The 25,664-nt window shown below is 38.8% G+C and overlaps 1 protein-coding gene across 13 annotated transcripts in view; it reads right to left on the bottom strand.

Moving 5' to 3' along the window:
- Positions 1–25,664, bottom strand: part of CACNB2 (calcium voltage-gated channel auxiliary subunit beta 2) — a 255,339-nt gene that overhangs the window by 79,044 nt on the left and 150,631 nt on the right. For 10 of the 13 annotated variants that reach the window (XR_008747383.1, XM_055805219.1, XM_055805220.1 and 7 more), the window contains one exon: positions 7,922–8,041. Coding sequence is in view for 12 of the 13 variants with exons in the window: in XM_055805219.1 (XP_055661194.1) it covers positions 7,922–8,041 (120 nt within the window). In the remaining variant the exon portion in view is untranslated. Of the gene's footprint in view, positions 1–7,921; positions 8,042–8,876; positions 9,406–25,664 lie in introns of those variants that run through there. The other 3 variants (XM_027777182.2, XM_005228843.3, XM_055805218.1) reach the window with 3 other exon arrangements.

The raw sequence follows: 25,664 nt of genomic DNA, 5'->3' as shown, positions 1-25,664 counted from the left end.
TTTGAAAGGAAACACTTTTAAATTGGCATCTAATGTCAGTCTAACTTTGCACTCTACTGCTACCTATAGCCAGAACTCCTTGCCATCTTGCATGTAATGTTACAAAACAAGTTGCAATTGTGGAAGGAAAAAAAAAAAGAAAGATTAATTTTGAAGCTTCCTTGCATTTTTTTTTTTTTTCTGGTTAAGTATCAAACCAAAACTACAGATAGCTGGGTTTTTTTTTTTTCTTTTTTAATTCCTTCTAACTATTTTTTTGGGGGAGAGTGGGTTAGTGAGGAGGAAGAGGATTCAGATCTTTTGACTCAAGAACTGTCTAGGAGTTTGGTTTCCTTGCAGATGACAAGTACTTCCCTGCGTAACAACAGACATCAGCCAGGTGTCCACTCTAACAGAAGCCAGGTTAGTTCCTGAACTGTTTGAAAAACAGTAACTTCAGTAAAACAGCAGAAAGCTTAATGCTTTTGCTGTCCAAACTAGTCTTTTCCAAGCCACTGCACCACATCATGTGGGTCAGTGTTAGCTGGGGCACCTCTGCAAGGTGAGCCACTGTTGCTCTGCGCAGGAGTCCTCACTCCATCTCATTCCTGCTTCCAAAGAGCCCATGGCAGCCCACTACCAGCTATGATCACAAGGCTACTTTGTTCTCTGAGAAAACCCATCTATTTCCCCACAAGTTAATCCTTTGATACAACAGTTCTCCCTGCATACAGAACAAATACTTTACAATGGGAAGTTACCAGCTGTAGAACGCAAATGGAGAAGCTCAAGTGCTAGTTATCTAATACAAACATATATATAAAAAAAAGTATATCCATGGATGTGTATATGGTTATTTATAATGCATACATACATGTATAAGCACACACAGATATAAACACAAGTCCAGATCTACAGTTAAAATCCTTTTTTTAATTTTTTTAAAATTTAAATATTTAAAATATATTTTACTGAACTTAAGAATAACTAAGAGCCCTAATGCTTGCATAAACCTGCACTAGTAACACCTACCTTGAAAACATTTTACAACTACATTTAATTTTAGAGATTTTTTTTTTTAAATAAACCCCAAAAAAATCTCCAGACAGATTCTACATTAAGCTGGAATTGAAATGGGAAATGTGTATCAATAATTTAGAGCAGAAAGGATAAAATTATGGAAATTATCCCCACAGTAGATATTACAGATGTAAAAAGCTCAGTATTTAACTTCAGGCGATTACAAAAATTTTAGCTACCTTTAATGATGGCATGTGTCCTGAAATCATATTTTCCCCTCTATTTTTGAATCCGTATTCTCTTTTAAGCAAAAAGACATACATCAACTGTTCAAAAAAAATGCCATTCAGATAGCTGGACCAGCTGCTGGAAAAAAGTTTAAAGTTCTGAATTACAGTGTACTGTCCCAGACGTTGCCAAAAGTAAATCAGACCCTTAAACCTCAAGAAACTTAATGAAACAGGTGATATATTTCTTAACTGGAAACCACTTTGCTTAGAGTGACCAGCAGCATCTACCTCTAACATCAGTGAAACTGTTCACCTTTGCACCAGCCTGAGCAGCCTGCAAAGGCACACCTTAAATCCCCCTTTCCTGGGGTCCATCAACCACGCTCCCTCCTCACTGGTCACACAGAACATCCCCAAAGCCACTTCTCACCCTCTCATACAGTCCTCATGGCCCTCCGCAGCCTCTGCTGACCCCCAGGCCAGCATCTGGCCCAACACCTCGACCCATTGGTCACTACCACCCATGCCACAGCAAGGGCTGGCCTCAGCATGCTTACTGTGTGCAGCTTAGCTCAGCAGCCACAGATAGGAGGTAGCAGGCAGCTGTCACCATGTACAGCTGGCCAGCATCAGGCACATGACAGCAAGGAGCCTCTGCTGTAACCTCTGCAGTACCAGCCATGCAGCAGAGGCTGACAGCGAACATGCTGTGTCTGCCACAGGGCCCCAAGGGAGGAGGAGCAGAAAAACAGCCAAGTGAGGATTTAAGATGAACACAGGTGTGTACCTGCCTTAGAATGCTTACTCGGGTTAAACTATTTCTTCCAACACTTCTTTTAATGAAGAACTGATTTACTTTTACAAAACTTTACTAACACTTGCATTGCTGCCTTTTATACGGCGATTTAACCATACTCAAAGTCTGAGCAAAGACATCTCATCAAGGAAGCGAGCAGGTGCCTGTGAAAGCAGCAGGTGAGGGCAGGCAGAAGAGCTATGCTTGTTCTCAGGACCTTTTCTCAGCATTCTCTCTCTATTCCTTGGAGACAATGTGTCTCTTTCTGCTGATTACCTGAAGAACATCAGGATATTAAAGGCTCTATCTACACTTACGTATCTAAATCTAGGCTGTCTTAATGTCCCTCCATTGTCTTTTTCTACTCATACTCAAGAAGCAGAAGAGGAGAGGGTACTTCTGAAACAGATTTGGTCACTTCATAATCATGGTACGAATGGGGGATGACAGATGTTTATTTTAATTAGAGAGGGTACTATTTCTGGAGCATTTCATTCCAGGTTACATGAGAATCTGCTGGAAGAAACAATGCCAGCCCCCGAAAAATGCAGCCCAACACCGAGAATGGATGAATTGTTCAGGGAAATAACCAACATAATGACAGGCATTAGTGCAGAGTAAGTGTACACACACTGAAGACAAAATAGATGATGAATTTGAACATAAAAACACCCTATAGGTCACAGATAGCAGTATAAAGGGAGCTGTTTGATGTTCCAGTATTACAGTCCAAAGAAAAACCAGCAGAAAGGAATGAAGAAAATGAGTATCTGAAAGCTGATTCGAGAAGATCCAACAATGTAGAACTCGTCTGCAGCTAAGCAACAACCAGATTTGCAACTGTATGTTTGGATCAACAACTCATTTACTTCCAGCTAGACCACTGTGCTGGCTCCCATGTAATCCCAACAACTCTGACACACAACATTAGCTATGTGAATTATAACATGCAATGGGAGTATTCTAAAACAAAAGGGCAAATCAGAAAAAAATAAATGAAAAAATATTACCATACACAACAGCTAATACAAAGTACTACCCTATGTTACTATGGCTTTGGGTGCTGTTCAGCACCACCATGTTCTCGTCATTGAGAGAAAACAGAATCTCTGTGATGGAATACGCTGACATAACGTAAGGACACACATCAAGGTGATGGGCACTTCTGGTCTGTCAAAAATGCTACTGCAGTTTAAGCAGACATACCTTAACTAGCTTTGCAGCTGCCTGCTAGCAGCATGGGGTCATTCAGAGGCTGTGAAACCTGTCCTAGAGTGAATAAATACTCAAATAACTACCCTTGGCACACTGCACTGGATAATTACATCTGACAATCTTTTTCATGCCTTCAGACTCACAGGGATATGTAAGCATTATCCCAGCCTGCTACACATTTCAAATCTGTGGTCCCCAACCCATGCATAGAGGCAATGCATTACACTTAAGACATTGCATTATTACTCATTCTCACAGGCCATCACCTCTACTACAGCACACATCAAGCAAGCAAAACACAACAGCTTCTATCAATGCTTACGAGCCAGCAAACATGCGTGGTATCAAAACATTAGTGCTTCACCATTTTAATGTAAAAATTATTTAAATGGCATTTTAAACCATGGATATTGCAAGTTTTAACAAACTCCTATAAAGGGTGCTAGCAGTAGAGCATTAAGTGGAGCACAAACAAAGCGGAGCTGAAAGGAATTGAGACTTCCTATTACGGACACAATTACTGACTTCTGGAAGGCCATGATCCAACATTGACAGCCATTTAGGCAGTTTCAGGACCAAAGGATGTTGAGAACAATCTTTAACTGAGAACAAAGAGCATAGGCTTGTCCCTTAGTCCTGCGTGAGAAACAGAACCTGGATTATTAACTGGCACTTTCAAGTACCCAATGTGTTAGAAATAACTGGGGAAAAAAATCATTTTTCAAAATGCTGAAAATATTCTATAGATCTCATCTGAAAACTGTCTCTGCATAAGGAGCTTTTAAAGGCATGAGAGAAAAAAAAAAAGGCAAAATTTAAAAAATTGAAGACAAGAGACTGAAGACAAAAAATAATTTAGTCTTGCAGAAGAGAAGAAAGAGGTTTACAGAGCACCTGACATTGTATTTCAGTCAAAAACTAGTTCATAGCATATGATGTGCTTGAGGCAAAATAAATCAATGGAGTGTTTGAATTTACCGACATTGCAGAGGGCCAAAAATCATTACTGAAGTCCCCTTTCTTATGTACAAACTTCAGCTAATTTAGCACTGAATTTAAAGGTCTCACTGATACATAGACGTCACAGTTTTCCTTTGATCTCATCCCTCTCACTTGGTGCAGTATTTTAAGCAAGGAATGCAGCAAGGAATGAACAACAAAAAAATATTTATTTACTATCATTTATTTTTAATCCTCCTTCAAAACTAAAAAGCTTTTTTTCTGTAGAAATGACAATTTAAAACATATTGACACTAAAATCAGTTAATGTCATTGTATTTCTTATTTACTGTTTGGCTTGTGAATGCTTAAGATTTGTGTTCTTATGGAAATAGGAAATTCAGTAAAATGTCAGTACAAGCCCTTAGATCTGGGCATTGATAGCATGCCCTACTCAGTCACAACACAGGTCCTCTTTATCCCAGAGACAGCTACATACTATGGAGTATGAGGAGGATACCAAGGAAATCCTCAATGCCTTGAAATGCTTTTTTTCTATTAAAAAAAAAAAATCAAACAAAACCCAAAAAACAACCCAACAACCTTTCTGTAATTGCACTGCTAAACTGTTCTATCCAAGAACACTTCATCTCAGCTTCAAGCTTAAACAGATTCATTTGAAGATTTGTTTCCCTGGGGATTAGCTGCTGGCCTGCAGGTAGCCTTGTTAGTTGCCTCTTAATTTTCCCTCCCTAGACAACTCCAAACGTGCACCTGTGACCCCACCTTCCTTACAGTAAGTCACATGACAAAGTGAGTCAGCAAAATATGCCTTAACGATTTCCCAGAGAAGCAATGCTTGTATAAAATAAATAAATAAATAAAAATGGCCAGAATGTGTATTCTCTTACAATTTTTGGGGGGGTGGGGTGTGTGTGTGTGTGTATTTTCCCTGTTTGGATACATACCAGATATGCATATTCTGGTTTCATTTACACAAACACTCAGAATCCATAAAAATCAAAATACAGAAAAATCAAAATCCTCCTAACAATTTACCATTGTGTGCTTTATTACTATATTTTTCACTTCATTTTAAGGTGTTTTCCCTAGCTGTAAGAAAGAAAAATGGATGTCATTAAACTGTTTTCATTAAGTGCGTGACACAGTTTAGCAGGTTTTTTTATCTATCCTTAATTCACTATCATTTTCCCTCCACCGCTGCATTATTCATGTATGTCATCTTCTTCTAATTCCTGTGACAAATACAATTGTAATGACTGTATTTAGGATCAACACTTCCCCTCACGATATTAGAAGGTGAAAAGTTAAAGCAGCTGCGTCACTTGGCTCTGCCTGGTAGCTGGTCAGGACGATAGCAAGGCAGCCATGGAGAGCAGGCAGCAAAACCTGCTGCCTGCAGGAAACAGGTCTGGGCACACACAGGAGCCAGGCAGCACCAACACAAGTTACCGCTTCATTAATTTTACTGTGTTTCAGGGAGGTGAAGGACTAAATCACCAATAAAGGCAGAAAAGCGTACCCTATCATATTTTAGATGTACTGGGTTAGGTTTACTTTACATCTTGTAAAACGTTTATTTCAAACATAAGCACAAAATACACATAATATTTCATTTAATATTATTGATTTAAATATTAGACTAGACTAAATGTTACACTGTTATATACAGGAAATTACTTCTATACATTACAGCCCGTAATTATTTGTATTATTGAGAAACAAACATGCTAATGTATTTTGAGCTTTGATCCGTTTTAAAGTACAAATCATTTAAATAATTCATTTTGTGTTTTCTATATGACTGGAATTACCCATTGTTATAGCAGGTTGATTTTGGCAGTGCCTTTGCTACTTTGACTGTTCACAAGTTGTCTTACAGTTTCAGACGGTGTCAGACCTAGAGACTGTATCTTATGCCAGCTGGAGTGAGAACACTGGTTTGATGTATAGAAATACAGTTTTAAAAAGTCAGGGTCTGCTAGCGGTTTCTCTACAAACTACACTGGCAACTGTGCTAGAGGTCATGAATATTACATAAGGGCAGTCCATGCACTCAAGCCAGCATCTGTAAGCCAAATTCCCATAGCAACACTCACATAGATTTACTCATCGCTAAGAGATGCATCAGTTCAGCAGTTAGTGCTGCACTGCTACCCCGATTAGTCTGCAAGATATTATTACTTCGTTTAAAGACTGCAGTTACTGATAAAATTCAACACTTCACCTGAATTTCAGGGTAGCCTTTATCATTTTCCTATGAGCAGAGAAATCTTACAAAAAGCAGCCCTGATAAACTGAAACTCTCGATTACGATCAGCAACATCTCTAAGATACAAGGCGGAAGTGAAGAAGCGGGCTGCTTCTGTCGAGTTTCTGCTATAGTGATCCCAGGATAGCAAGATCAAACTTCAAAGAGATTTTCAGCATCTCATACAACTGGCAAGTTCCAGCAGCTCATCAAAATACTGTTTAGGAACTCTTAGTAAATATCAGTGGATAATTACATTTTCAAAAAAAACCCACTCTTTGGCTTCCCTGTTCCAAGTTTTCTGGCCTGATGAAGCCGTCTGCTGGTGCATTACAGTCCTGTACTATTTATGGAGCTGGTCCTCACCATACAATCAGGTACATAGCTCAATGATCTGGACTCCTGAATTTCTGAAGAACCCTTGTAAAACAGGTGGCATAAATGGGTAGAGGCAAAGCTGGCAGAGGAAAAGGAAACATAATAGGAGATGGATGGGAGATAGTGAAATAAAAAACAAGGCAAAATGGAGGAGGGGAGTCAGAAAGTGAGAGAAATACAGATCAGGTAGATCTGAGAAGGGATCTCAATAGTGTATTTAAATATTTAAATTAAAGATATGAAAATTAAAAACGTATCTTGGAATACAGTAATACACTGAGGTCTGGCAGACAGCATACAGAAAAGAAACTAGAACGAAGTGATAAATGAATGCTAACAAATAAGATGAGCATGATTTTTACAGGCACAATAGTATTTAAAGACATAGCATAGATGGAAAAAAAAAAAAAAAGCCCACCTCCTCTCACTGCTAAAACCTTCACAGTCATAAATGGATCTCTTGGAAAATACAAAAACACCGAGAAAGAACCTCAAGCTTATTTAGTATTTCCTTACTAAATTGTCACTATCTGCCAGGAGTGTGGAGATGGAAGGAGAAATCTTAACTCCTAGAGCATATTAGTCACTGTGTCATTTAACACACAAACTGTAAAGAAAGTCAGTGAAGTCCTCAGGAAAAACTTTGTAATAGATTCTCCCTACTTACAAATGACATGTAGGGACCGATCCTTTACTGAAGGGAGATGAATAGGATCTGTGAGGCCTGATTCCTAGAACTATAGTTTTGAGTGCTGTAGCTATCTACGGGTAAACTTTCACAAACATCTTCAGTAAGAACTCAAAGTTTTAACCCTATACACTGCAATAAATCCCTACATTCAATAAAAGAAATGCACAGATACAAATAAGATTGTTCTGAAATACACAAGTCAATCAAGTGCTTTTTATGGAAATCTAATTCTAAGCAATTTTTACTGGAAAGTCTATTTTCTACTGCTGTCTGGAAAATCTTTGTAAGAGGTCTTATGCTGTATGTTAATACATTAAAAACATTTGTATTAGTAATGGATGAGATGACAGCTCTTTAAAGGTGAACATTTTATGAGTCTGTAACATGAAAGAACACCTTACCTTTGCTTTTTCCAGCTGTGCCTGGGCCTGTCGCTCTGCCTCTCTCCGCACTGCTTCCCTGTCTTCTTCCAAAGATACATCTGAATCAGATGGACGGCTGGTGTAGGAGTCCGCCGAACCCTGCACAAGAAAAGGAAAATTATGTCACAAGTTGTTTTGGTGTTAAAAAAATAAATAAATAAACCAGAGAAGTGGGTATACACCTTGCATTTTCTCTTATTTCTGTATCCCTGAAAAGAAAGTAAATGCCCAAAAAGGAAAGTCACTTAAAAAAATTATGTCTAGGTAAATATTTTCTTCTGGAGAGTTTCCAAAAGTACAGGTGTCTTTCCTGGTGTTTTATTTCCTGCACTATCCCCATGCTCTTATTTGCCTGCTTTTCAGCAAGCAGAGCCAGTTGCTCTGTAGAGTAACAGCACTGGTGCAGTGCAGGGCTGAAGGACACACAGCAGCTTCAAGGATGGCTCCCTAGAAATTAAAAGTCTAAACAGTGACAGTACTGTCAAGGAAACAATTTTATAATAAAAATGCAAATTCAGGATCAATAATTACCATTACACAATATCACCGCTAACAGATTTAAACTCTGCTACCCATTTTAATTTTAGGGCAACCTCTTTACCTGACACACTTTCCCCATCAGAACTGCAAATGGCTCATATCCATCTCTGCCCCTCAGCAAAACATGCAAATGACCACAAATCAACTTCCAACTAATAAAATCCTTCTGGACTCAACACATGTCCCTGTATCACCACAATGGAATCAGCCACAATGCCAGAACAGCTCTATAAATAATGACAGCTCTGCTTTCTCTCTGCACCTCCCTGCATACAAAACAGAGTTCTGCTAATTCAATCAGAATGAAAACAACTGTCCTCTCCTCACTGCCTTTTTCCCTCTCCCTCTCTGCAACACATATCATATATGCCGATAATGAAAACGTAGGGCTTACACAGATATCAGAATTCTTCAGACGTCCTCCTTTGGCTCTTTTCAGAAGCCTGATCCAGGTGGCCTTCATTAGCCAGACAGCTCAGTTATTGTCCGCAGCTGCAGCGCCCGGCACTGATCTCATAAAACATGTGCACACTGAGCACCGCAGAATCACTGTTCCTTTCCTATCCATGCTCTGCTGTGAGAGCCTTCCTTCTCTTCCCTCTGCCTTTCAAGCTTGCAGCCTCACTGTTTCCAAGTATTCTACTGCAATAAAATTCTCAAATTTTCTCATGCCAGTAAAGAAAAAAAAAAAATCCAAAAAATCCACACCACCTCCAAAAATCTCAACTTGAATAATAAACACATAAAACAAACCAGGCTTCAGATAAATGTTGTGAGGGATGCTTCGGCTGATCATAAACTGAGATCAATCACAGAAAAATACCTAGGGCTTTTTCCCTTCTGTTTTGGGGGGCGGATTTGGCTGTTAAAAATAGTGCTTATAGGAGAACCTTTCAAAATCCTGTGCAAAATGTATTCAGTGACATTTGCAAGTGCAAAGTTCATTTCATCTCTTCCTAGATTGGCTGGGGGAGGGGTAACAGGCTGTTCATATCACTGGGCATGCTCCATATGTGCAGCCTTTTACGCAGATGCTCACATCACACCAGGTTGTTAGCCTATGCCAAATTGCCATTTTACATCTCAAGGGTAAACAGCTGGAAAACGCAAGGTCCCTGTGAAACTGGAAGAGCTGGTACAGCCTCTCATTCCCGTCATGTATGTCTGCTGCAAGCCACGTTTCCCTTGGACGCTCAGTTCTGTCACGCAGCACTTTGCTGCAAAGCTCTGCCCTCTACTCTGAGCTCTCTTACAAAAAACATACATCCAAAAATATGCCTGTTGAGCAGGAATTTAACCCCCTAGTTACTGCTTATATTATTCTGAGAGCAGAAGAAAGAAGCAAATAACAACTACAACATACCACTTTACACATAAATATTAGAACCTGATATGGCAAAAGTGAAACCAAACATTGAATTTCTGTATTCTGCTTTTCAGATTCACTCTCTATCCTTTCATAAACTTGACCAAGGGAAGAACGTGCTAAGGCATGGTTTTCTCGGGCATTTACGATTCTCTAACAGACATGTAACGTTCTAGCTGAAAAAGATCACTGTAGCTGACTGCAGCACCTGACTTTGACATAAATTCACAGTTAGAAGAAAAACAGAGGATAGAGATTACAGCTGAGAAGTGTGGTCAGGCATGTGTCATGGTATGTCAGCGTGTCCCAGGAAGGACCAAATCCTGCCACGATTTGTGCTGTGTAACAATGAAATTGCCCCATCACAAGTGATGCAGCAGCCTACTTTTAACCACTACTAGAGCAAAAAATAGCTGTCACTAAGCTGACAGTTTAAAATAAAGGTAAATTTTAACTTTCCGAGTGTTTTATTTTTTTCTGTCCTGAAGCCCATAATAGTTACAGCATAGGGTTTAATAAGGTGCCTTTAAACTGACATAAAGAAAATTATTCTCCAAGGGATATTTTGCTTACAGGAGTCCAATACATCTGCCACGTTCTAGTGGTCTTCCAAAACTAAAATGCCTACTGAGCTAAAGCAAAAGGAGTGGAAAATAAAATACACTCAAAGTTTTCTTTAATTTTTAAAAAAATCTTGTCCCTTAGGAAAATATCCAGATGTCCTGTAACCTCCTCAGAGCCTTTCAAATTTGGCAATTCTTTAAAAGTTCCCTTTGCCACAACTCCTGATACAGGCCCCCAAAGGAAACAATGGCAAAAGACAAGCAGCAACAAGCAGATAGAAGTTAAGCATAGAGTTTAAATCCTATTACAGTTGACACACCAGTGGCCTGTGGTCAAAACCACTACACATTCTCACAGCATTAATGAAAGTCGAGACTCTGATGAACCCCCCCTCCCCCCATAGAGGCCCAGCCTCCAGGACACTCTGGGGTCCCTCAACACTCAACCCCCTTCAGCAACAGCACATCCAAACCCTTCCCCACCAGCGCTGCAGCTCCTCAGTGCCACTCAGCTGCCAAGTGAGGCACATAACCAACGTTATAAATGTCATTTTTATGTTTATGTCATAAACCAACCCCAAAACAACACTACCTCTCAGTAAGAGAAAAATAAACAAACCAGCCATTAAGCCTGACACAGCAAAGCACAACGCACAGTGTGGGTGTTAGCTTTCTACAGCACTTCCACAGTGAACACATCGTATTTTCCACTGATCAAGTGGCATGGCACCACTTTTACTATTGTTCATTCTGCTGTCCAGAAGGGATGCTGCCCCACTGGTCCTCACCCTATTAAAAAAAAAAAAAAAAAAAGAAGTCATGAAGCACAGAAATGTAATTCCTATCTCCACTAAGGGGGCAAAATGCCTTTTGGGTCAGGCCGGAATTGCTAAATTTGGCATTTCATCCTCCAGGCCAGAGAGATCATTTATAGTGCTAGTCACGTTGGCCACAGTTCCAACACACATCCAAAAAATCATAATCACGCAATTTACTTTAATTTTATTGACAAATCACATAAATCAAACTCAACATTATGTTTATTTTCCCAGTGGGACGGACATGGTCATGTAAATTTTCTGTGGAAAGATGAATTCAGGAGCTTCTTCACCACTCGAATATGGAAAAAAAAATAATATCAAAGTCAGACATCGTGGCAATGCAGGAAAAGGGGGAACATACGATTATGATTAATTCATTTTATAACTACTGAATATTCTTATGCAAGCTAAGATTGTATTCAACCACTTTAAGATAAAAAAAAAAATCAAATATATAAAAACTGTGATGAAACTACAGTGGAAATACCTTGACTATCCAAGGAAAACTAGGCCAAGTGGACGTGCATTGCCCATTCATGCCAGCTTAGGAAACTACATTGCATCCCTGGTTTACAGAAACATTTGGGGTTGCTCTGGAGAACAGTATAGATCTTTTCCTGAGAGCTTCTGAAATTCAGCCTTTCTGTGATGCTGCAGGTCTCCATCTCCTTCTACTGCAACGTGGAAGAGCTGCAGTAATATGTGTATGTAATATATGCTACTGTAGCCCCCAGTTCCTCATCCTTCATGGCAAACTGTTTAATAAAAAGTGTGATAAGTCATGTTAATAATTACCCCATCTATTTGTTATTTTTTCCTTTTCTTTTCCTCTTTACTTGGCAGGTTTACAAACCCAGTTTGCCAGAAAAATAACTTCCTGTTTTAATAATGTGCTTGACAAATATTTACCAACTATCTTACTACTTACTATATTAGAATAGCTTCTATGAGGTATTCTTATAATATGAAACCATGCTTTTCACACTGCTAGAGGTCATGTGTGATCACATTTGAGCTCCATTTTCTTCAAGACCATACATGACTTATCTTCAAAAGATTGGGTCCTTCAAGTAAGATGGCATTTTATTATGTTCCTTTACCTGCAGGTAGAAGCTCCTTAGTTAAAGCATGTGGTGCCCTCTAGGTCTTGTTTTTCTTGTTAGTTTTCTGTACCCATGCTTAACTTTGGTCACTACAGTTGGAGCTTAAGTACATATTTCGACTGCAGTGTTACATTCATAGTTAAAAACCTGTGTTGTGTTTGGTCTGTTACTGTAATAAATTTTCACTGGGTTAATATAGCTGTCATTTCACTTGCAAATTCAGACATAGACTTCATATTATATCTCCTCATAAAAAATAAAACTGATCCTCTGAGTAGTATGAGTTTCTCTGTAATGGGATAATCCACTTATGAACTGGATATCATGAAGACAGATAACTTTCCAAATTACTGAAAATTCTCAAATAATTCTCATCTTAGATTAAAAAAGTTCCTTCAAGAAGAGACTTTTTATGTTCTTATTTATTAAATGAAGGCATGGAGCAGTAAGCAAACATACAAGATTTTACAAGGCATAAAGAAACACATGTGACTGCACATGAGAGTACATATATATATATATACACACATACATACTCTCATCATTTGTAATACTGAATTCTTCTCCCAGATACATTTTTCATCTCTTCATTCAATGCTGAAGAGAATTTTAAATCCAAAAGGAGAATCTTTATGTCTTCATTCAATTTATACTTTGGGTATGGAAAACTGAGGCCTCGCTGTGCCAGTAAGAGGAACAATTCATTTCAATATTCAGAATTTATACAGGTATATTCCTAACTACGTATCTTCTAATCTTTTGACATAGTAAGAACAACATCATGTATCCTTCTAGGACATGATTTGAGATGGTATAATTACGTCCCTGTGATGTGCTACTACTTCTTGAGTGCTAGGAAATAAGGTAAAGGAAAAAAAATGTTGAATTTTTTTCAACCTTTTATGGAAAGGTTATTTCCACAAAATTTTTATTTCACTTCAAATCCTTAAGACTGAATCAGAACAAGGCAAAATGTTAAATATTCAAGTTTAGTATGAAGTGAAACTGCTGACATTGGCAAATTATAACACATCAATAGGGAATACAGATTGTCCTGTTTCATCATAAACTGACCAACCTGAAATACAAGCCACATGATTAAAAAAAAAAAATAATAATCAAAAGCACTCCCACAAATGCACCATCAGTAGAGACCTCAGTTTGGCAGAGTGGCCACAGCTGGTGAATGTGAAAATTTCTTATTAAGTTTTCTCCAGATGTCTAAGCAATGTCATTATTTTGAATTATGCTGAAGAAAGCACAAAACGCTGCTCTGAGAATGCTATAGTGTGTCTGTCATACTGATGTTAAAGTTAACTATTTCAGGGTATTACTAATATAATTAATTCAAATTAATTGTATGAAATGTGTATTTGGCATATATGAAAAACTGAAGAAACACATTTTAACAAAGGAAAAAGGAAAGAGACTACGTATTCCTTAAGGGGATATCAAGCAGGAATTATTGACTGCTTGTGTAAGGGCCATGAACACTTCACAGTCTGGCAACTGCCAAGGCTAGTTCTGATGTCCTCTCCGGTCCTTGGCATGGGTCCTGCAGTGCTTGGTCATTTGCCCATTACACACATATTTGTACTTAAATGCTGTAAAACTTAGCTCTCCCATAATTACTATACAAGGAGGGCTACCAGCTCCTACAGCAGTCACTGAAATCCTCTGCTACGTTTGCATTTAAAAAATAAAAACAACGTAGATTAGAATTTTTTGTTGTTGTTTAGAGCTAACTGGGCATTGATATGGCATCTACAACCATGGGGGACTTTCAAATAACAGGAGTGAAATTTTAGAACAGCTGGGAGATTTAGGGCGGCAATGTGATTAAAAAGTAGATTATATAGGAAACCAGTCTTCTCTTTACCCTGAACATGACTTCGGGAAGCTTGATTGCAGCACCCAGCTTGACACTAACAGGTTTCCAAGGTGCTAATCCAATCGACAGCTGGATGAACGCAGAGGTTTTTAAAACCACCCTTAGGTCTGCAGAAGCCAAGATTTTGGCATTCACGAACCTGGTAAACAGTTGTACCAGGTACTTTATCAGGGAAGAACAAAACAACAAAACCCAAAATACCTACCACCACCACCACCCCACCACCATCCCCCAGTTCCTGATACTAGCCTAAATGTTTGCTTTCCTGTTGTTTTGCTACAAAAACGTGGCATAAGCAGGTATTTTTAGAGGAACCATAGTCTCTTTTCATGGGGACTCTTCAGAAAAACTTTGACAATATGCGCATTGCTTCCAAAAGGGCAGCTGAGCTGCAGAGCTCAGTCTAGTTACCAAACAAACAAACAAACAGGCAGACCCTCCAGAGTCAGAGCTAAGCTTTCGCCAAATCTGTAGGATGCTCTGGTGTGTTACCATTTACCATTTTTTTGCAAAAACCAAGAGGGAAAACTACTTGAGACTACTATTGTATTAGGCACTGTACAGCCACAAAGTGAATGACGGACCCCCCTTAAAAGAACTTGCAGTCCAAAGGCTGAGAAAATAAGAGCAGAAAAAAAAAAACAGGAGCAAGAAAGGGATCAAGGTAGCAATGCAATAGAAAATAAAGCATTTTTAAATATTCGGTATCAGCATTATGACTCATCCCTTGCATAATCATGGTGGGTTGTTGTTTTAAGTAAGTTTTCTATATGTATTATGGCAGAGATTAGTTCTGTGAAAGCCTCTGAAGGAGGATAATCTGGTATCTGTATACTCGAGCAAAGAGAGAAAGCCCTTTTGAGGAAGAGGGCAATGACAGGAATATAAGGAGGTCTCACGGCTTATCAAAATATGATTTATCAACAGTATAATCACATCATTGAGAACTTTAAAAAAAATTCCCCCACCTAAAGAAAAAAAGGGATTTGATTTTTCAAGACGATTAACTGAATCTAGAGGATGGGATTAAAATATTGACAATTTTGAGCTGTAAGGAAAAGTCAGAGCAACAACAGAGCTAAGATGTTGCCAGTGGAACAACTCAGAAACAGGTGTCAAAGGAAGAAAAATACACCAAGGAAATGATTGCAAGCTGCATGAACCTGAATCATCTCACTCTGTCTCAGACTGTCAGCACACACATGGGTATTAACACAACTTGGCTGACTCATGGTAACTTTTTAAAGCTCTGATGACTTGATAGTATGTCTAAGCCCTTAGGCAAAGGTAAACCAGGATTATTAGTAACAAGATGACCTATGGTGGTGTTTACTGAGACAAAAGTGGGTAGAAAATTGAAAGTTTTCAGAGAAAATGAGAATATCATTTTTGACTGTATTAATCAACTGCAGCTATCACAAAGGCAGGATTTTAAATCGCAGAAAGACAACTCAGGAAAAAAAGGATTTAGAATATAAAATGCTATGTGTCGATACACGACCACAGAAAGAGACAAAAGACTGGGTCAGCCACAAAATTACAAGGGCTCAATCAAGAAGAGGAAAAATAGAAAACACATCTGGGATGAAAACAAGGAAACAGAAAGACAACTAGAAAAGGAAAGAATGCAAAGCAAAGCATGGCAACCATCATCTCAATTCGTCTCAGCTCAGTGAAAAGTGCCAATTTAGTTTCTCTGTTCCAGATCTTCAGTATATTTTTATCTGGGATTTTGGTTCAAGTCATTAAGATTTTCTGCATACTTAAAAATAACTTCCTTGAAAATTTGACATGAAATTCTGTTAGCAATGGAGAATTTTGAAGGAAAAAAAATAAATTCCTTCCTATTTTATCAAATTATCTCCATATGTACAATCCCTACCTGATTTTCAAATGTAACATTTTTAATCTACTCCAGGCAGCAAATGGAAAGTCTGGGGTTTTGTTTGCTTGTTTAACTTGTTAAAAATGTTCAGGTTAAGTACATACAGTATAGTCTTCCCTATTTTACTATTTCAAATGTAATGATTGCTTTAATACATATTTTTACTTGCTACCCTTCATTTCTATACTGTAAATATAGCATTCATTTGTTTAAATAATTATTCCATATATCTTCATGAGTTAGTTTGACAAACACGCACTCTGAAGAAACTCCTGTCATACACTAGCTGTCTACAGTATTTTTCAACCTCCGCTTAAGTTTATTTTCCAGCCCATCATCTACTACTGAAATCTTGATTTTCTAGTCATGATCTTTTGTTAACAGCAATCAGTTACTGTCATGACATAAAACACTGTGATTTGATCAATGCTTATATTAGGAGAGGTTTTCTTACCAACACCTTTGTTAAAATTACACACAGTGAAGACTAAGGAATTAATTACATTTCCCTAATCCAGGCTCACTGAAAGCTCAAGTCTGTCAAACAGCGGTTCTTTTGTGACTCAGCACTGGTATCTGTGGCAAGCGTGATCATTCTTTAAGTATCTGCAGCCTTCCTCTCTCCAATCCTGCCAGAAACACCACATGAGCAGCTTTCACACTGCATGGCACTGTTTACTTCAGGACAAAAACACTATATAAAATACAGATAACCTCATCAGGGGACTAATTGTAATGAAAAATATCAGGATACTTTCTTTATACCCATTACCTATCCTCTAGGTCCAGCATAAGCCAAAGCAATTACTTGCAGGTTTCCCAAGACACTGAAGCTCCTTACACCCTTTAGATATTACAATTACTCTCACCTGATTTCAAGAATACAACAGCCCGTAATACTTTCACGTTGATAAAAGGATCTCTTGCAAGGCCTTTTGACCCTCCTGTCTACCACATATTAAAATAATAATCTTGGAAAATTCTGTCTCTCCAGCAGGTTTTGTTCTAAAATGAAAATATACCAGTTAATGTATAGATCGCACAATGTCAATGGTTCACATAATTGGCTCTTTGAGATCTGATATATGCACCCACGCAGAGCCGGTGAGGTTATCAAGTATGTGGTGTGTCGTATTCATCAAAGGACACAAAGCTAAAGCAAGCACTGCATGCCTGATTTTCCCATCCCAATCCCCATGTTACTGCTTGTACAGCTCCACCAAATGTCTTTTCAAAGACGGAGTTTGTGATTCTGACTCATGAATCCTTCCTATTGAGCTTTTAGAGCACTATCCCCATCTCTTTACTAAGAAGTGAGACTGATGTCTCTGTGTTACTATCACTGTTTTCCATCTGCAAGAGAATAAAAGAATGCAAAGAGTATATACAACACTTGTTTACAAAATATGAATTAGTAAAAGGTTGTAGGAAACCATCTGATATTGTATAATCCTTAATAAAGAATAAATCTAAATATATTTTCTTACAGCTAGGACAGATCTTGTACTATAGATTTATGTTTAGCACTTCTGAGATATGATTGCTTAAATAAAGATGGGAGGGTTAAAAGAGAGGTATATGTTTTAGGCAACCTGGAAACAGAAACGTACCTGCTACTGAAGATGGTGAATTAGATGCTAACCTGAAGAGAAATAAAATATAAATGAACTGCAATAGAAAAATTAAAGGAAATCATAAAAGCAGCACATGGTGGTGTGAAATTTCCTAACTCAATGTTGGAATATTTTTTTGTGTTCTGGAACCTTCAAAGCTTAGTAGAATACAACAGCTACTTTCCAGGATAGTAAGTGAACTCGGGTTTTCCAAATTATTGCAACCGAGAAGACCAAACATTTTCTGGTTTTCAGGCATAAAAGAAACATCAGGAACAGGCTTCTTTCTGATTCAGAACAGACTGACTGGGTCAGGAGAGCACAGCACATCATATCCCTCACCGAGCCATTTCCTCCTCTAGAGGAAGCACCAAATTTTGGATCACTGGTTGCTCCTTCATATATTGCTGCAATACTGAATATTTATCAGCAAATCAAACATGTATTTTCTGTCAATCTAAATTCTTAAAAAAGAATGGCTGAGGACTACAATACCTGCACAAGCTGTCTCCTGTGTCAGAGCTATGGCAACATACTACATCTTGTTCTCAGGACTACAAGGTACTTCAGGCAGAAAGGGGGCTCAGAAGGTCTTGAGTCCAACCTCCTGCTCAAGCTGTGAGACCAGACCCGCTTGTTTTACCCAGTTGGGTCTTAAAAACTTGCGAGGATAGAGACCGCACAGCCTCTCTGGGAAAACCCGTCCCATTGACAGACTATCCTCACAGTGAGGATGTTTTTTCTTATATCCAGTCTGAATCTCTCTTATTCCAGCTTCCAGTGTCCGTTTCTTGCCCTCCCACCATGCACCTCCAAGGAGCCTAGCTCCATGCTTTTGATAACCTCCCTACAGACGCTGGGGAGGCTTCAGTTTCCCACCAAAGCCATCTCACCTCCAAATTGAACAATCCCTGGTCCCTCAGCCCATACCTTCAGGCGAAGTGATCTAGCCCCAACCTTCTTGGGCGCCCTTCACTGAACTCTCTCCAATTTATCCACATCTGCCTTCTTTTGGGGCACCAAAACTGGTCACATTGAAGCAGATATGTTCTAACGAGTGCTGTGATCACCTCCTGCTGCCTGTGCTCCTGGTTCATACAGGACTTAGGGCTTCAGGATTAAAAGAATATGTGACTTTGGAAAGAGAATTTAATTCTCAAAAAAGAGTCAATATACCCCTTGGGCAAACCTGTATTTATAGGTGTGCTATACGATAGTCAACTTATTAAAAAATTTTAAGACATGCAATACCTCACATTGCCGTAAAGCAACATTATTAATAGGTACCACGATCAACTAACATCGTAAAACCCCTCAGCTAAAGACTCCTTCCAACACATGCCTACCAAGTTTCTGGCCACAAGAGAGCCTCCAGCACCTGCAGCGATGAAAGACCCAAGAATGGAAACTCCAGTACTGCAAGCTTTAAGGTCTCAAAATATGCTGTGCTAACTCTCAAAGAAATACAAATGAAACCCTGTCATCCCTGACAAGTTTTTTTTCTTCAGAAACTGCACTGGCTAAAGCCTGCTTTTTCCTCTCTGCTCCATTGTTTGGAAATTAAATTAATGCCCTCCCTAAACTCAACCAGTTACGCTCAATTAAAAGTTGTATTTTCGCCAGTTTATGAGGGAATCTGCTTCTGCTTGAGGAATTACCACCCAAACTTATCAGCTGTACCACTGCTGCCATCACCACTGGATTCCTGCTGACGGGATGGGTATACTACAAAGATGTTGCCGAGACTGCTGTTCTGCTGTGCCAGTTAGTAAGAGAAGTATTATTTGGACAAGATTCCTAAAGATAAAAGACGACGACAGTTAATAAGGAACCAGAAGAAAGTAGGTAAGTGGATGATGGGCACCTATGACAAAGCAGCAAAGAAGGATGAGGCTTTGGCAGGAGAAATATGAGAGAAAATTTCACGGATGTAGGAGATAGAACTCAGAAATGCTCATTGGTCTGCTGTCCACTAGTTCTTGCCACTCTCCAGTTCAGCAGCAGAGACCACAAAAGCAGAAAAATATTTTCTCTAGGATGAAAAATACTGTATAAAAGGATGGTCAAACAAAAAAAAAAAAAATTACCTCAGTGCTGTTTGTGCTTATATGCCTGGCACTACAAGGAGAGTTACTAAGCTAATATCTGGGTTTTGGTTTTTTTAAAAAAAATCAATATAGATTTTTATAACATCTAACCACTTCCACCTCTGTACTGTATGCAGTTTTCCATTAGAGCCAACAGAGACCCTGCTCTACATGAAGTCAGTCCCCAATGTATTCACGAACAGATAAAGACTACAAAATGCTAGAGAAACCCAAGATGCATCATCTTTTCCAGGTCACATCTGTTGCCTATACAGTAGTCATGTAGGTTGTATACATGCTGCTACACCACAAATTCAAACACATTTGTACTGAGACCCCCCAATGACTCTCCAAAGACACAGCGCTGTCTTCCTTGGCCGGGCTGAAGTCAGAAGTCAACACTAAATTCAAGACAGGCTTTTCATGCTTTCAGAGGTCTTATTCCTACTGACTTTCACTAGTATTTCAGTTCATCTCCACTTTTGGAAAAAAAAAAAAAAGGAATTTAGAATCTTAATTATAACTCTTTTATTTTACATGTATCCTTAACTGATTTCAGCTAGGCTGAACCTAAAACACTTACTACAAACTTTCATTTAAGGAAACCAGAATTTCACTCTAGATTTGCACTGCTCTCCTTCCATCACATCTTCTGTAATGATTATTCTATCTATAATCAACAGTAACTCATAAAGCTAGCATCTCTTTTCCTGTTCAAAGTTTTTGAGTTTACAATGGGTAGAATAAAAATTATGGCTTATTGTTTCTCTCCTCATACAGAAGAAAAAGAAATGTTTGTTGCTGAAGTTGGCAGTAGCACAAATGTGCGCTTTTATAACCTCTCATGTTCTGTTAGTTGTCTGCAGGCATGGATCTTTTTTATTATTTGAAAAGGCAGCAGTATTTTCAAGTCCTGTTCATTTTCAAAATCATCAGCCTATGATCTTAATAGCAGCTCCTTTTTGTTTCCTCTTTGATTATGCTAAAGTAGACCTTACTTAAATTTAATAGCATTTAATTCACATCATAAAATCTACCAGAGAAGTGCAGGGATAACTGTCACAAGGCAAGCTGATCCACAAAACCTGTTGTGTAACTGGCAGGACTAATCTCTCCCACCACACTTACAAACACAGATGTCCAGGTTTATTTAAAATAGCCTTAAGCAAAACAGCACAACTTGTGGTGTTCGGATTTTTTTTCTTTTTTTTTTTTTTTTTTTTTAATATATGCATTTTACTGGGAGGAATTTGATTGCAGAAAGATCTCAAATTTTATTCCTGTGCTGACAAGGCAACAAAAGTTAGAGGAAATGCTATCAGTTGGATTGTATTTGCTTCCTCAACAGAGCAAGGCCAGTCCAATCCAGACTGTTTCCCAGATGTTCTTGCCTGCAAATTCTGCTGAACCTCTGGATCCAAATTGACCAGAACATTATTTTGTACTAATAAGATAGGACTGAACAGAATTATTCATTTTTTCCTTACACTTCTATGTTACTGGTGGGGGTTAATAACATTCACACATGCATGGGAAAATTCTTAGAAAGCAAAGCAGTTTACTAGCTGCTATCAGCAAACAGGTGTATGTGGTAATTATTAAAAACCCCCACAATTTCTTGCTAAGTTCTAGTGAAATGTCAACCAGTGAAAGCAACATTTCACATATGGTACTAGAGCCTTGTACAATAGGACTTATGATTTTACTTAGGCATCTCTGAAGGCCACCCATGTTCTTGCCAGGATGTCCATGTCACAAGTAACAGAATTACAGCAGACAATATAGATACTTCTATCTTACAAAGACCACAGGATCATTAAAGGAAACAGAACATAACTTTCTTAAATATATGGGGTAAACCACAGTACAATACATATGAGAAATCTACTATATTCGAGCAACACTCTAATGCCTCTGTCCTTCAGATCTCTACAGATGTATCACTATATTCATATGGAATGCAGATGAAGACAAAAAAAAAAATCATAGTGAATTACAGATTAGAGGGCTAAAATTTCAGAATTATATAGGGCATGCTTCAGCAATGAAACCTAAATCATGGGCATTTGCAGGACAAAGTGAAGTCTTCTAAGACCGAGTTTTGACTTACAATGTAAAACATGGGAATATCTACTGTGGTGCCAGTAATATTTCTATATAGCCTGTATTCTCTGAATAGAATCACAGAAAAAAATAGGTTGGGGAGGGGACATCTGGAGGACAGGACACCTAGTCCAACCTCCTGCTCAATGCAGTGCCAGAATCAAAGCCCGATCAGCTCGCTCAGGACCTCGTCCAGTTGAGTTTTGAAAAACTCCGTAAGTGAAAATTTTGCAACTTTGTATACAACTTCACTTGTTAATCCCCCACACCAGAAAAACATAAGGAAATTCAAATAGTAACCTAAGATATTAAGATAATAAACTATGAAGTGATACAACATTTATGCTCAAAAATTAGCCTGCTGAGCTGCTTCCACAGGCAAATACAACTATATCAAGTTCAGCACAAAGTCCATTTCAGTAAAGCCCATTTGCGCACGTGAAAAAACCTTAATTACTTACAGTGAAGAAAAAATTAAGTTTCTCATTTACTTTCAGGCAAATACACTCTATACAGACACGCAGAGACCTTTTTCCTATCATATTGAGTTGTTCCTTGAATGAATAGCCTTTCAATACAATTATATTCTTATATTACAATACTCTAACAATAGCTATGCATGTATCAGCCTTGTTCCTATAAACTGGCCTACTACTGTTCCCTCTCCTTAAAATTCCTCTAACTGTCTACCTGTCTAAAGGTAGACTTAAGAGCTCAACTGAGTAGGGACGACTCTCATTTTGGATTTCTGCACCAACACTGCTTTGCTTGTACCAGTAAACAAATACTTTGATTTAAATTATTTCTTTTTAATAAGAAAATCTGCCAAGGTATTTGGAACAAAACACAGAAACTGTCTTAAAGTAAAAGATGTATTAAAACCAATGCTTATTAACTTCATTTGACTTGTTCATAAGATCCAACATAGCACTAAGACTATACTGCACATCATAAAATACAGTACGTTATTTGAGCATTTTAAATGCCCCAAAGTCCTATGCATCGCTAAATTAAAACATACAGACTCACACTGTGTTGTAAATGACAAATGTATAATGAAATGTGCACCAGAGAATTTCTCAGGGATTTCATTCTTTCAGTTCTCAGAGAAAAGCTTTTAAAATTGCTGATTCCTATAGTCCTGTAGTTACAGCAATTTTAACACCCAAGTTTCACTAAATTTTCTCCCTACAGAAATTTTAGACATCAATCTGGTCACTGATGGATAAAATAATAAACAAGCTTGTCATGGCTATCATTACCCATCTCTATGTAAAGAGAAGATTTGCTGAAAAAAGAATTAATGACTCCTACAAAAGACAAGCTATACCCAGCATCTCCTAATTCTTATTTATCAGCTAAAGTTGTTACCTGGGAAGTAATATGTAGTAAAAGTAAACAAACAGCACTCAATTTAGTCAGTCCAATTGCCCAGAGCTTTTTTATAATTTAGAGAAGACGTCTTCATGAAGACAGATACCCACGGCTTTGTTAAAGAGGTAGATGGATATTTTTCTGTGATAAGACTTCCTTATGACCAATATGGAATAAAAATAAATAATAGGTTTAGTCTCATCAGTTATTTCTGAATTGTTCATCAGATGTACTTGTTATAAGCAACTGGAAAACAAAAATGTATTCCCAAACGGGCATAAGCACACAATCTCAACTTTCAAAGGGGGGGGGGTGGTGGTGGGGGGGGGTGGAGGGTGTTGGAGAAAAAAAGAAAAAAGGAATTGTGCCTGGAAGTGATTATCAAAGAAGTTTCAGATCATATAATCTGAAACAGGATTTTTGCCCTTTGGTTTCCCGGTGTGGAAGGCTCCTATCAAAGTTACGTTGGACTATATCCAGTATCCAGCCTGCCTGGCTAGGAGTACTTAATAGAGCTGTTTTAGCTTATTGCTCTCTTGACCTTTCAACACTACAGTAGTTATCTAGGCTGCCAGACACCACCTCAAATACCGTCGATGGGAGAAAAGTAGCTGCACTACCCAGAGTCGAGCATCTAAAACAGGCAGTCTGCCACACCAGGGAGGCAGGCGCATACGGCAGACAGCGTGAACATGCCTTTTTGACTTTAGCTTTCCATATGTGCTGCAGGGGAGTCACGATTTCAATTTCTCACATAAAACATCTTGCATGTGTATCCCTTCTGCTTACATCCATCCCCACACTAAACAACATAGACATCAAAATGCATGTTACAAATACTTAACTGGAAAACAGACGTTTAAATAACTCCATTGTTAGAGGCACCGCACTGGGGCCTCTGCAATATCTAGAATTTTCTTGTACTGTATTTGTGCACAGCACATAAAAGTCCCATTTCTTTAATGAGGGACATTCAAGCTACCTTTTTCTAAATAGCTACAACTTTCCTGTGTAAGGCTCCACCCCGAGAGTTATAAATTCATGACTCTCTTGTAAAGATCGGCTGACAGAGTTGGGGTTGTTCATCCAGCCTGGAGAAGGGAAGGGTCCAGAGAGACCTTTCAGCAGCTTTCCAGTACCTAAAGGCAGCCTATAAGACAGCTGGAGAAGGACTTTTTCCAAAGGCATGCAGTGATAGGACAAGGGGAATGAATTCCTCACTATGAGAGTGGTGAGCTGGAACAGGTTGCCCAGAGAAGCTGTGGATGCCCCATTGCTAGAAGTGTTCAAGGCCAGGCTGGATGGGGCTTTGAGCAACCTGGTGTAGTGTGAAGTGTCCCTGCCACAGCAGGGGGGTTAGAACTAGATGATCTTTTAGGTCTCTTCCAACCCAAACCATTCCATGATTAAAACAGGCTTGCCGTTAGTGTATTTTACCCACAAGACTTCTCTAGCTACATAGGTCTCCTGACACCTCATTAAATAAGAATTATGAATAAGTGGCATAACAGGGAGCAAGTTGTAAAAAGAAAGCCTGGAAACATATACACACATGCGAGTGTGCAGAGGAATTCAAGATACTTAAGTATGTTGCAGCTACATAAATCAGAGAAGCACAATAAGTTAGCTTGTTTGTTAGCGCTGTGCTGCCATAGCTACATTACTATGGCTACATCAGGCTCCATTCAAGGTCCTCACTGGAAAACAGCTGTATCTTTTATATCAAGACCTATAGATCAGATGACAGTACAGAAAAGAAAAACTCATATATACCTGATCATGAAGTTATTTTTTTTAAAGTTCATGCTGGCTCACTTCAGCGAGGTAAACTGTCCAGTATGAGAGGCTGATCAGTGCTTTGCCAGGACATAGACAGAACCAGATTTATTTCCTTCAGATGGAAAAAACACGAAACCAAGACCAAGCAGTTTAAAGACTTCATCAAGACTTGGTGCTATTGACACACTTAGAAGCCAGCTATTCCCAGATTCTGAGAAAGACTTCCTTCCCTCCTTCCTGCTGCTGTCTCACAAATAGAAGTACCGAGCCACCTCAAGCAGTTCCGTGGAGAGCACACAGAGACAGGCCTCTCCACTCATCTCCACCCTTTTTTTCCACCAGCACTTACTATGAGCTGGAAGATGAAGGTAAGAAGCACAGGAGGGAGCTACAATAAAAACACACAAACACAGCACGCAGCACTGGTGAGGCCTCACCTGGAGTGGTGTGTCCAGTTCCAGGCTCCTCAGTACAAGAGAGACATGGCGTACTGGAGAGAGTCCAGTGACGGGCCGCAAAGATGACGGACAGGAGCATCCCACATATGAGAAAAGGCTGAGAGAGCTGGAACTGTTTAGCCTTGAGAGGAAAAGGCTC

The sequence above is a fragment of the Falco peregrinus genome, chromosome 5 (assembly GCF_023634155.1).
Source record: "Falco peregrinus isolate bFalPer1 chromosome 5, bFalPer1.pri, whole genome shotgun sequence".
NCBI lineage: Eukaryota > Metazoa > Chordata > Aves > Falconiformes > Falconidae > Falco > Falco peregrinus.
Note: the sequence above shows the minus strand (reverse complement) of the source record. Positions and strands in the feature narration are given on the sequence as shown.